Source organism: Carassius gibelio, chromosome B3 (assembly GCF_023724105.1).
Source record: "Carassius gibelio isolate Cgi1373 ecotype wild population from Czech Republic chromosome B3, carGib1.2-hapl.c, whole genome shotgun sequence".
Taxonomy (NCBI): domain Eukaryota; kingdom Metazoa; phylum Chordata; class Actinopteri; order Cypriniformes; family Cyprinidae; genus Carassius; species Carassius gibelio.
Window position 1 is genome coordinate 42,033,990 of NC_068398.1, and position 13,090 is coordinate 42,047,079.

The window sequence follows — 13,090 nt, forward strand, 5'->3', positions numbered from 1 at the left end:
TTGATCAGGGTTGGAACTGAACTGTTTTCCTTGGATCTTTAAAACCCCATTTTACAGAGGTTGATTTTGCAGCAACACTTATTCGTTTTAGTTTTGTGCGCTTTGCTGTCTGTTTATCCTGACGCATCAATTCAGTGCATTTTCCAGCAGAGATCGCAGGCTGGGACGATGACGGCTCGAGTGTGTTTCTCGTTGACTGCTGTTTTTTTGTGTCTGTTCGGATACTTGAGCATAACTCATGCTATTCAAAGACGAACCACAGGTGAAAAGATGTTAATTTCATTACAGAACCTGAAAAAATGCAGAAATTAGTGACCCTCAGACTTTGAAAGTAATCAACGGTTTATGAATGAGTAGTAGGATTTAAAACCCTTTTGATTTGAAGCAGACAAATATGTATAATGTTTGTATTTTGGTTTGAGACCCATTGCGCAAACCCCAGATTTACAAATCCTGAAACCGCACTCCCTGGCCTCCCCTAATGATCCTTTTGAATTCTCTAGTGGACGGTTTCTGTCCGGCGAGGCTGACGGTCGTGCCGTCCCATCGAGGGTGTTCCTCTGATGAAGACTGCCCTGGAGGGCACAAATGCTGTCGATTTGACTGTGGGCCTGTTTGCGTGCTGCCCGTTTTCAGTGAGTTTCAGTTAATAATGCATGTTAAGGCTAAAAAAAAACCCACATACACGTAACGCACTGAATTCAATGTAAGTTCTAAGCAGAGACTTTGCCTTTTTGTTGTCGTCCCCTAAAGTCAGCTTGAATTCATCCCTTAGGATGGTTTTAAGGACAGGATGGCTTTACAAAATAAAGAATACTTCGAACAGTGGTTCCAGTCCTGGGGACCCCCTGTCCTGCACACTTTGCATGTCCAACCCCCCCTATTTAAAATGCCTGATTGTGATCATCAGCTTGTCAGGAGTGCGATCCATGAACTTGACTAACAAGTTGATGATCTCGATCAGGTGTGTTAAATAAGGGAGACATGCAAAATGTGCAGAGCAAAGGGCTAGAATTGAGAACCACTGTCTTGGAATATATTCATTCTGTAGGTAAAATTGCTATTCATGCTTTGACGGTTTTGTTGTATGATTTGAGGATCCCTGGTCCATAAGCACAAACTAAAGCTGACTATCTGTGTTCACGCAGTGAAGCCGGGTCAGTGTCCCATACCGGAAATGATTCCACTGTGTGCTAAAAGCTGTTTCCATGATGGCCAGTGTCCTGACACACAGAAATGTTGCCCAACCACCGGTGGCTTTGCATGCAGTGAACCACGTGGTCAGGAAAGAGGTCAGGCAAGTTGTCAAGGAAGCGGCTCTGGTCAGGGCGCCGGACAGGGAAGCGGTTATGGCCAGGGCGCCGGAGCGGGACAGGGAAGCGGTTATGGCCAGGGCGCCGGAGCGGGACAGGGTAGCGGCATTGGTTTGGGCCAGGGAAGCGGTTATGGCCAGGGAAGCGGTTATGGCCAGGGTGCAGGAGCGGGACAGGGAAGCGGCATTGGTTCGGGACAGGGAAGCGGTTATGGCCAGGGAAGTGGCCAGGGAAGCGGTTATGGCCAGGGTGCAGGAGCGGGACAGGGAAGCGGTTATGGCCAGGGCGCCGGAGCGGGACAGGGTAGCGGCATTGGTTTGGGACAGGGAAGCGGTTATGGCCAGGGAAGTGGCCAGGGAAGCGGTTATGGCCAGGGCGCCGGAGCGGGACAGGGAAGCGGCATTGGTTCGGGACAGGGAAGCGGTTATGGCCAGGGCGCCGGAGCGGGACAGGGAAGCGGTTATGGCCAGGGCGCCGGAGCGGGACAGGGAAGCGGTTATGGCCAGGGAAGTGGCCAGGGAAGCGGTTATGGCCAGGGAAGTGGCCAGGGAAGCGGTTATGGCCAGGGTGCAGGAGCGGGACAGGGAAGCGGTTATGGCCAGGGCGCCGGAGCGGGACAGGGAAGCGGAGCTGGTCAGGGAAGTGGCCAGGGAAGCGGTTATGGCCAGGGCGCCGGAGCGGGACAGGGAAGCGGTTATGGCCAGGGAAGTGGCCAGGGAAGCGGTTATGGCCAGGGTGCAGGAGCGGGACAGGGAAGCGGTTATGGCCAGGGTGCAGGAGCGGGACAGGGAAGCGGTTATGGTCAGGGCGCCGGAGCGGGACAGGGAAGCGGTTATGGCCAGGGCGCCGGAGCGGGACAGGGAAGCGGAGCTGGTCAGGGAAGTGGCCAGGGAAGCGGTTATGGCCAGGGCGCCGGAGCGGGACAGGGAAGCGGTTATGGCCAGGGCGCCGGAGCGGGACAGGGAAGCGGTTATGGCCAGGGCGCCGGAGCGGGACAGGGAAGCGGCGCTGGACAGGGAAGCGGAGCTGGACAGGGAAGCGGAGCTGGACAGGGAAGTGGCCAGGGCGCTGGAGCTGGTCAGGGAAGCGGGGCTGGTCAGGGCGCTGGAGCTGGTCAGGGAAGCGGAGCTGGACAGGGAAGCGGTCAGGGCGCTGGAGCTGGACAGGGAAGCGGTCAGGGCGCTGGAGCTGGACAGGGAAGCGGTCAGGGCGCTGAAGCTGGACAGGGAAGCGGAGCTGGACAGGGAAGTGGTCAGGGTGCTGGAGCTGGACAGGGAAGTGGTCAGGGCGCTGGAGCTGGACAGGGAAGCGGAGCTGGACAGGGAAGTGGTCAGGGCGCTGGAGCTGGACAGGGAAGCGGAGCTGGACAGGGAAGTGGTCAGGGCGCTGGAGCTGGACAGGGAAGCGGAGCTGGACAGGGAAGTGGTCAGGGCGCTGGAGCTGGTCAGGGAAGCGGAGCTGGACAGGGAAGTGGCCAGGCAAGCGGAGCTGGACAGGGAAGCGGAGCTGGACAGGGAAGTGGCCAGGGCGCTGGAGCTGGTCAGGGAAGCGGGGCTGGTCAGGGCGCTGGAGCTGGTCAGGGAAGCGGGGCTGGTCAGGGCGCTGGAGCTGGTCAGGGAAGCGGGGCTGGACAGGGAAGCAGTCAGGGCGCTGGAGCTGGACAGGGAAGCGGAGCTGGACAGGGAAGCGGCCAGGGCGCTGGAGCTGGACAGGGAAGCGGAGCTGGACAGGGAAGCGGCCAGGGCGCTGGAGCTGGACAGGGAAGCGGAGCTGGACAGGGAAGCGGCCAGGGCGCTGGAGCTGGTCAGGGCGCTGGAACTGGTCAGGGAAGTGGACAGGGAAGCGGAGCAGGTCAGGGCGCTGGAGCTGGCCAGGGAAACGGAGCTGGTCAGGGCGCTGGAGCTGGTCAGGGAAGTGGACAGGGAAGCGGAGCTGGACAGGGAAGTGGCCAGGGCGCTGGAGCTGGTCAGGGAAGCGGGGCTGGTCAGGGCGCTGGGGCTGGTCAGGGAAGCGGAGCTGGTCAGGGAAGCGGAGCTGGACAGGGCGCTGGAGCTGGTCATGGAGCTGGACAGGGCGCTGGAGCTGGTCATGGAGCTGGACAGGGCGCTGGAGCTGGACAGGGAAGCGGTCAGGGCGCTGGAGCTGGACAGGGAAGCGGTCAGGGCGCTGGAGCTGGACAGGGAAGCGGAGCTGGACAGGGAAGTGGTCAGGGCGCTGGAGCTGGACAGGGAAGCGGAGCTGGACAGGGAAGTGGTCAGGGTACTGGAGCTGGACAGGGAAGTGGTCAGGGTACTGGAGCTGGTCAGGGAAGCGGAACTGGACAGGGAAGTGGCCAGGCAAGCGGAGCTGGACAGGGAAGTGGCCACGGCGCTGGAGCTAGTCAGGGAAGTGGGGCTGGTCAGGGCGCTGGAGCTGGTCAGGGAAGCGGGGCTGGTCAGGGCGCTGGAGCTGGTCAGGGAAGCGGGGCTGGACAGGGAAGCGGTCAGGGCGCTGGAGCTGGACAGGGAAGCGGAGCTGGACAGGGAAGCGGCCAGGGCGCTGGAGCTGGACAGGGAAGCGGAGCTGGACAGGGAAGCGGCCAGGGCGCTGGAGCTGGACAGGGAAGCGGAGCTGGACAGGGAAGCGGCCAGGGCGCTGGAGCTGGACAGGGAAGCGGAGCTGGACAGGGAAGCGGCCAGGGCGCTGGAGCTGGACAGGGAAGCGGAGCTGGACAGGGAAGCGGCCAGGGCGCTGGAGCTGGACAGGGAAGCGGAGCTGGACAGGGAAGCGGTCAGGGCGCTGGAGCTGGACAGGGAAGCGGAGCTGGACAGGGAAGCGGTCAGGGCGCTGGAGCTGGACAGGGAAGCGGAGCTGGACAGGGAAGCGGTCAGGGCGCTGGAGCTGGACAGGGAAGCGGAGCTGGACAGGGAAGCGGTCAGGGCGCTGGAGCTGGACAGGGAAGCGGAGCTGGACAGGGAAGCGGTCAGGGCGCTGGAGCTGGACAGGGAAGCGGAGCTGGACAGGGAAGCGGTCAGGGCGCTGGAGCTGGACAGGGAAGCGGTCAGGGCGCTGGAGCTGGACAGGGAAGCGGTCAGGGCGCTGGAGCTGGACAGGGAAGCGGAGCTGGACAGGGAAGCGGCCATGGAAGCGGAGCTGGACAGGGAAGCGGCCATGGAAGCGGAGCTGGACAGGGAAGCGGCCATGGAAGCGGAGCTGGACAGGGAAGCGGCCATGGAAGAGGAGCTGGTCAAGGCGCAGGAGCTGGTGAGGGCGCTGCTCAGGGAAGCGGCCAGGGCGCAGGACATGGCAGCGGTGCTGGACAGGGATGCGGCCGAGGGAATTGTCATGGATGTGGCCAAGGTCAATGTTGTGGTCAGGGACATGTTAATGGTAATTTAGCATAATATTTTCTGGAGATCTTTTCCACTCCTTCATTCAAATGGCATGTTTTCCCTTTTTGCTCATGTGGTTTAGAATTTCTGTCTCTACCACCTCAAATTAAAAAAAAATAAAACTGCTTGATTTGAAAAGTTTGTTTGGTGTCATTTGCCTGTTTTCTCATAACCGCTTTCGGGCATCAGTGCTGTAAGTTCCTCTCCCTGAGTACTGGACAATTAGGTTTTATTTTTTTGACTCCAATTTAAACTTTTTGTATTAAACTTTATTCTTGGCAGAGCTGAATAGTCTGTAGCCATTACTCCAGTCAGAATTCATTATATTATGCCGATTTGGTGCTCTAGAAACATTTCATGAATGCTGAAAACTGTTTGGGTGCAAGCAATACTTCCATAAGCTCTTGTGATTCTTCTAAGGCAATATGTTAAAGACAGCATGTTTCTAAGGCTACGTCCACATGAAACCGGAAAGATGGCGTGTTCAGCTTTATCCACTCTGGGATCCGCTTTCAAAAAATTGTGGTTTCACCTTCCGAAAACACTGGATCTGTGTGGATGACATTCCTATCCGATAAAAAAAAAAAAAATTGTGCCTCTTCACAGAAACGTGTGGACGGGGCCTAAGAGACGTTGATTCTTAAACCATTGTTTTTGTATAGGAATAGCTTAACAGGTGTTACAGGTCAAAAACTTATTGTGGACCTGTGGATTTCAAATCGGAATAAAGCCTGGCGTATTTGTGAAAATATACTGTTTAAACAAAGTAAAAGAGGCTCTATTTAAAATGTTTCATGGTAGGGGTGTCGCGATATAACTGTGATATTCAAAGTAACGATTATTGATAGTGTTAATTTAGTGTGTGACAATATACCGGTATTGGCAACAACCCCAATATTTAAAATGAACCGTTCTCTTATGATAACCCTACATGTAAATACTCCAGCGCCACAACCTGGTTGAGCTCCCAGGCGGCAGTATTGTGCCTTAACGCTGACACCTGTCACACAAGAAGACGACGCAGCCACTCTGAGGAGAGTCGAGTTCATCAGAGTAAATTGCCCTTATTTTGCTAGTCCTAGACTGGGAAATGTTATATTAACCTGTTAACAGCGGTTTTCTGTGTTCATACATTTAAGTAAAGGGTGATTATTTAATCAGTACCACATTTTCGTTACTCGTTTTTGTATTTGTAATCATGTGCGTAGTCACACTTTATTTCGTTGTTCAAAACTATTAACAGTTACTTGATTAAAACTGATCTTGAAAAACTGAGCAAACACATTACTACATTAAACTTGTAAAATGTTAAGTTGATCGCAGTGCCATGCACTTAATGCCTCATATGCAGTCATTCTTCAATAAGGTTCATTAGTTAACATATATAAATAACATAATATTGAACAATATTTCCACCGCATTTATTAATCTTAGTTCATGTTCATCTCAGCATTATGCATTATTAAAATCTCAAGTTGTGTTTGTAAACATTAAAGTACTGTGAACTAACATGAATGACTCTATATTTATTAACTTTAACAAAGATTAATAAATTGAGTAATGTATTGTTCACCGTTCATTCGTGTTAGTTAATACGTTAATGTTAACAAAACATCTTATTGTAAAGTGTTACCATTAATATTTATTCATCATACTGTTGAACTTGGCAGTATTTTCTCTCTTATTTCATAGGAGCTTCAAAGATGATGGAGAAAGTCAGTCTTGTGTCCTGCATTTATCCTTGTTCGTTGGGTGAAAAAGAAAAACTCAATAAACAAAGTAAAAAAAATGTGACTATCTTTTTCCCCCCACAAGGTTTCTATAGATATCACAGTATCGAGGCCACAATAATCGTGATATAAAAAAAAATAAAATATCTTGACAGCCCTATTTCATGGTACATGTGGCTAAAGTGTGTTAGAGATCTGGATCTTGATTATCCCTGCGATTCGTTTGCTCAATGGAAAAGGAGTATATATTACCCATGTATATTGTAATTTTTTTGTAATTGTATGCAATTTAATTTTTTTGGGGTGGATGTGCAAAATGTAATGAAAAAGAAAACGTATTACATTCAAGTTAAAGAATTTTGATACGAATGTGTTGAAATGAATGTGATAACTTTTCTTGTACATTTTTATTATTTTGGAAAAATTTTACATATAAGGTCAGGATCCAATCCAAATTTCATACATTTTCTTCAGGAGACTTTAGGACTAATGCACCAGTTTGGTGAACATTAATAAAAAAGCATACAAGGCTTGTAATGCATTTTTTTTTGTTTTTTTGGAGTATACAGTTGTTGATTACTGAATAAATGGTCTGCATACTTTTGTGCATTACTGTTGTAAATTTTGTTCTGGACAATTTTAAGAAAAGAAGAAGAATTCTCGGTCTGCGCAGCGCTGCATGAAGTTGAGCACACCTATTCATTTTGCAGTTGATAGTGTCGCCATAGAAATGCACAATCCTCTCGTAATTAGGCTAGCTTAATTTATGACATGTCTAGAACGCAGCATTCAGCTGGGCTGCGTTCAGCCCCAACAAAACGTTGCACAAGGTTTTTTAAACAGAAACGGTGATGCGTTGAACACACTGTTCTGATGACGCAAGAGTTGCAACTATGGCAGCTGAGAAGGCCATTATTTGTGTTCTTTGTGAAGAATTTTCGGAGCCATCTATTTAGCCTCACATACTGACTTTATTTGTAGTTCATACGGTTTTAATACCCTGTATTTTCTTTCTCATTTTTAGGAAAAGCATAATTACCATTGTTTATTTCTATACCAAATGTCATTCACTTGCAATGAAGCTAAAAATATAAACAACTACATCATTATGTTGATATGCTATATTTTTACAATAAAACTTATGACAAACATGTCTTCTAATATCCTCAGTTGTTACGTATACCGAGCTGCAACGAACACATTTGTACATTATTTTCCTTGAAGCCATTGTGCGAGTTCACTTTAATTCCGCGTGCTTTGTATACATGTTGCTGCTGATTGGACTGCAGTTCTGACACACCCACCAAACAAGAGAAAAAACTCATCTCAAACCCCGTTGCACACCGTTTCCAGGAAACATGACGTTCAACCCGGAAACCGTAGCAAAACGTTGCGCACCGTTTTGAACTTGAACATGCCCCTGGTCTAACCCCAATCAAACACACCTGCACAAGCTAATCAAGACATTTCAGATTACTAGAAAGCTACAGGCAGGTGAGTTTGATCAGGGTTGGAACTGAACTGTTTTCCTTGGATCTTTAAAACCCCATTTTACAGAGGTTGATTTTGCAGCAACACTTATTCGTTTTAGTTTTGTGCGCTTTGCTGTCTGTTTATCCTGACGCATCAATTCAGTGCATTTTCCAGCAGAGATCGCAGGCTGGGACGATGACGGCTCGAGTGTGTTTCTCGTTGACTGCTGTTTTTTTGTGTCTGTTCGGATACTTGAGTATAACTCATGCTATTCAAAGACGAACCACAGGTGAAAAGATGTTAATTTCATTACAGAACCTGAAAAAATGCAGAAATTAGTGACCCTCAGACTTTGAAAGTAATCAACGGTTTATGAATGAGTAGTAGGATTTAAAACCCTTTTGATTTGAAGCAGACAAATATGTATAATGTTTGTATTTTGGTTTGAGACCCATTGCGCAAACCCCAGATTTACAAATCCTGAAACCGCACTCCCTGGCCTCCCCTAATGATCCTTTTGAATTCTCTAGTGGACGGTTTCTGTCCGGCGAGGCTGACGGTCGTGCCGTCCCATCGAGGGTGTTCCTCTGATGAAGACTGCCCTGGAGGGCACAAATGCTGTCGATTTGACTGTGGGCCTGTTTGCGTGCTGCCCGTTTTCAGTGAGTTTCAGTTAATAATGCATGTTAAGGCTAAAAAAAACCCCACATACACGTAATGCACTGAATTCAATGTAAGTTCTAAGCAGAGACTTTGCCTTTTTGTTGTCGTCCCCTAAAGTCAGCTTGAATTCATCCCTTAGGATGGTTTTAAGGACAGGATGGCTTTACAAAATAAAGAATACTTCGAACAGTGGTTCCAGTCCTGGGGACCCCCTGTCCTGCACACTTTGCATGTCCAACCCCCCCTATTTAAAATGCCTGATTGTGATCATCAGCTTGTCAGGAGTGCGATCCATGAACTTGACTAACAAGTTGATGATCTCAATCAGGTGTGTTAAATAAGGGAGACATGCAAAATGTGCAGAGCAAAGGGCTAGAATTGAGAACCACTGTCTTGGAATATATTCATTCTGTAGGTAAAATTGCTATTCATGCTTTGACGGTTTTGTTGTATGATTTGAGGATCCCTGGTCCATAAGCACAAACTAAAGCTGACTATCTGTGTTCACGCAGTGAAGCCGGGTCAGTGTCCCATACCGGAAATGATTCCACTGTGTGCTAAAAGCTGTTTCCATGATGGCCAGTGTCCTGACACACAGAAATGTTGCCCAACCACCGGTGGCTTTGCATGCAGTGAACCACGTGGTCAGGAAAGAGGTCAGGCAAGTTGTCAAGGAAGCGGCTCTGGTCAGGGCGCCGGACAGGGAAGCGGTTATGGCCAGGGCGCCGGAGCGGGACAGGGAAGCGGTTATGGCCAGGGCGCCGGAGCGGGACAGGGTAGCGGCATTGGTTTGGGCCAGGGAAGCGGTTATGGCCAGGGAAGCGGTTATGGCCAGGGTGCAGGAGCGGGACAGGGAAGCGGCATTGGTTCGGGACAGGGAAGCGGTTATGGCCAGGGAAGTGGCCAGGGAAGCGGTTATGGCCAGGGTGCAGGAGCGGGACAGGGAAGCGGTTATGGCCAGGGCGCCGGAGCGGGACAGGGTAGCGGCATTGGTTTGGGACAGGGAAGCGGTTATGGCCAGGGAAGTGGCCAGGGAAGCGGTTATGGCCAGGGCGCCGGAGCGGGACAGGGAAGCGGCATTGGTTCGGGACAGGGAAGCGGTTATGGCCAGGGCGCCGGAGCGGGACAGGGAAGCGGTTATGGCCAGGGCGCCGGAGCGGGACAGGGAAGCGGTTATGGCCAGGGCGCCGGAGCGGGACAGGGAAGCGGTTATGGCCAGGGAAGTGGCCAGGGAAGCGGTTATGGCCAGGGAAGTGGCCAGGGAAGCGGTTATGGCCAGGGTGCAGGAGCGGGACAGGGAAGCGGTTATGGCCAGGGCGCCGGAGCGGGACAGGGAAGCGGAGCTGGTCAGGGAAGTGGCCAGGGAAGCGGTTATGGCCAGGGCGCCGGAGCGGGACAGGGAAGCGGTTATGGCCAGGGAAGTGGCCAGGGAAGCGGTTATGGCCAGGGTGCAGGAGCGGGACAGGGAAGCGGTTATGGCCAGGGTGCAGGAGCGGGACAGGGAAGCGGTTATGGTCAGGGCGCCGGAGCGGGACAGGGAAGCGGTTATGGCCAGGGCGCCGGAGCGGGACAGGGAAGCGGAGCTGGTCAGGGAAGTGGCCAGGGAAGCGGTTATGGCCAGGGCGCCGGAGCGGGACAGGGAAGCGGTTATGGCCAGGGCGCCGGAGCGGGACAGGGAAGCGGTTATGGCCAGGGCGCCGGCGCGGGACAGGGAAGCGGCGCTGGACAGGGAAGCGGCGCTGGACAGGGAAGCGGCGCTGGACAGGGAAGCGGCGCTGGACAGGGAAGCGGAGCTGGACAGGGAAGTGGCCAGGGCGCTGGAGCTGGTCAGGGAAGCGGGGCTGGTCAGGGCGCTGGAGCTGGTCAGGGAAGCGGAGCTGGACAGGGAAGCGGTCAGGGCGCTGGAGCTGGACAGGGAAGCGGTCAGGGCGCTGGAGCTGGACAGGGAAGCGGTCAGGGCGCTGAAGCTGGACAGGGAAGCGGAGCTGGACAGGGAAGTGGTCAGGGTGCTGGAGCTGGACAGGGAAGTGGTCAGGGCGCTGGAGCTGGACAGGGAAGCGGAGCTGGACAGGGAAGTGGTCAGGGCGCTGGAGCTGGACAGGGAAGCGGAGCTGGACAGGGAAGTGGTCAGGGCGCTGGAGCTGGACAGGGAAGCGGAGCTGGACAGGGAAGTGGTCAGGGCGCTGGAGCTGGTCAGGGAAGCGGAGCTGGACAGGGAAGTGGCCAGGCAAGCGGAGCTGGACAGGGAAGCGGAGCTGGACAGGGAAGTGGCCAGGGCGCTGGAGCTGGTCAGGGAAGCGGGGCTGGTCAGGGCGCTGGAGCTGGTCAGGGAAGCGGGGCTGGACAGGGAAGCAGTCAGGGCGCTGGAGCTGGACAGGGAAGCGGAGCTGGACAGGGAAGCGGCCAGGGCGCTGGAGCTGGACAGGGAAGCGGAGCTGGACAGGGAAGCGGCCAGGGCGCTGGAGCTGGACAGGGAAGCGGAGCTGGACAGGGAAGCGGCCAGGGCGCTGGAGCTGGTCAGGGCGCTGGAACTGGTCAGGGAAGTGGACAGGGAAGCGGAGCAGGTCAGGGCGCTGGAGCTGGCCAGGGAAACGGAGCTGGTCAGGGCGCTGGAGCTGGTCAGGGAAGTGGACAGGGAAGCGGAGCTGGACAGGGAAGTGGCCAGGGCGCTGGAGCTGGTCAGGGAAGCGGGGCTGGTCAGGGCGCTGGGGCTGGTCAGGGAAGCGGAGCTGGTCAGGGAAGCGGAGCTGGACAGGGCGCTGGAGCTGGTCATGGAGCTGGACAGGGCGCTGGAGCTGGTCATGGAGCTGGACAGGGCGCTGGAGCTGGACAGGGAAGCGGTCAGGGCGCTGGAGCTGGACAGGGAAGCGGTCAGGGCGCTGGAGCTGGACAGGGAAGCGGAGCTGGACAGGGAAGTGGTCAGGGCGCTGGAGCTGGACAGGGAAGCGGAGCTGGACAGGGAAGTGGTCAGGGTACTGGAGCTGGACAGGGAAGTGGTCAGGGTACTGGAGCTGGTCAGGGAAGCGGAACTGGACAGGGAAGTGGCCAGGCAAGCGGAGCTGGACAGGGAAGTGGCCACGGCGCTGGAGCTAGTCAGGGAAGTGGGGCTGGTCAGGGCGCTGGAGCTGGTCAGGGAAGCTGGGCTGGTCAGGGCGCTGGAGCTGGTCAGGGAAGCGGGGCTGGACAGGGAAGCGGTCAGGGCGCTGGAGCTGGACAGGGAAGCGGGGCTGGACAGGGAAGCGGTCAGGGCGCTGGAGCTGGACAGGGAAGCGGAGCTGGACAGGGAAGCGGCCAGGGCGCTGGAGCTGGACAGGGAAGCGGAGCTGGACAGGGAAGCGGCCAGGGCGCTGGAGCTGGACAGGGAAGCGGAGCTGGACAGGGAAGCGGCCAGGGCGCTGGAGCTGGACAGGGAAGCGGAGCTGGACAGGGAAGCGGCCAGGGCGCTGGAGCTGGACAGGGAAGCGGAGCTGGACAGGGAAGCGGTCAGGGCGCTGGAGCTGGACAGGGAAGCGGAGCTGGACAGGGAAGCGGTCAGGGCGCTGGAGCTGGACAGGGAAGCGGAGCTGGACAGGGAAGCGGTCAGGGCGCTGGAGCTGGACAGGGAAGCGGAGCTGGACAGGGAAGCGGTCAGGGCGCTGGAGCTGGACAGGGAAGCGGAGCTGGACAGGGAAGCGGTCAGGGCGCTGGAGCTGGACAGGGAAGCGGAGCTGGACAGGGAAGCGGTCAGGGCGCTGGAGCTGGACAGGGAAGCGGTCAGGGCGCTGGAGCTGGACAGGGAAGCGGTCAGGGCGCTGGAGCTGGACAGGGAAGCGGAGCTGGACAGGGAAGCGGAGCTGGACAGGGAAGCGGCCATGGAAGCGGAGCTGGACAGGGAAGCGGCCATGGAAGCGGAGCTGGACAGGGAAGCGGCCATGGAAGCGGAGCTGGACAGGGAAGCGGCCATGGAAGCGGAGCTGGACAGGGAAGCGGCCATGGAAGCGGAGCTGGACAGGGAAGCGGCCATGGAAGAGGAGCTGGTCAAGGCGCAGGAGCTGGTGAGGGCGCTGCTCAGGGAAGCGGCCAGGGCGCAGGACATGGCAGCGGTGCTGGACAGGGATGCGGCCGAGGGAATTGTCATGGATGTGGCCAAGGTCAATGTTGTGGTCAGGGACATGTTAATGGTAATTTAGCATAATATTTTCTGGAGATCTTTTCCACTCCTTCATTCAAATGGCATGTTTTCCCTTTTTGCTCATGTGGTTTAGAATTTCTGTCTCTACCACCTCAAATTAAAAAAAAATAAAACTGCTTGATTTGAAAAGTTTGTTTGGTGTCATTTGCCTGTTTTCTCATAACCGCTTTCGGGCATCAGTGCTGTAAGTTCCTCTCCCTGAGTACTGGACAATTAGGTTTTATTTTTTTGACTCCAATTTAAACTTTTTGTATTAAACTTTATTCTTGGCAGAGCTGAATAGTCTGTAGCCATTACTCCAGTCAGAATTCATTATATTATGCCGATTTGGTGCTCTAGAAACATTTCATGAATGCTGAAAACTGTTTG

The 13,090-nt window shown here is 54.2% G+C and overlaps 1 protein-coding gene across 3 annotated transcripts; it reads left to right on the forward strand.

Moving 5' to 3' along the window:
- On the forward strand, positions 1-12,853 carry LOC127952702 (fibroin heavy chain-like). Of its 3 annotated transcripts, none has more exons than XM_052551391.1 (3): positions 1-262; positions 8,418-8,549; positions 9,063-12,853. In XM_052551391.1, exons 1-3 carry the CDS (start codon positions 169-171, stop codon positions 12,722-12,724), a joined length of 3,888 nt encoding a protein of 1,295 aa, XP_052407351.1. In that variant the 5' UTR covers positions 1-168; the 3' UTR covers positions 12,725-12,853. The 3 variants fall into 3 exon arrangements, with proteins under 3 accessions (XP_052407351.1, XP_052407353.1, XP_052407354.1); XM_052551393.1 differs by lacking the exons at positions 8,418-8,549; positions 9,063-12,853 and adding exons at positions 504-635; positions 1,149-4,825 and having other exon boundaries at positions 2-262; XM_052551394.1 differs by lacking the exons at positions 1-262; positions 8,418-8,549 and adding an exon at positions 504-635.
- The last annotated feature ends 237 nt before the right edge of the window (positions 12,854-13,090 follow it).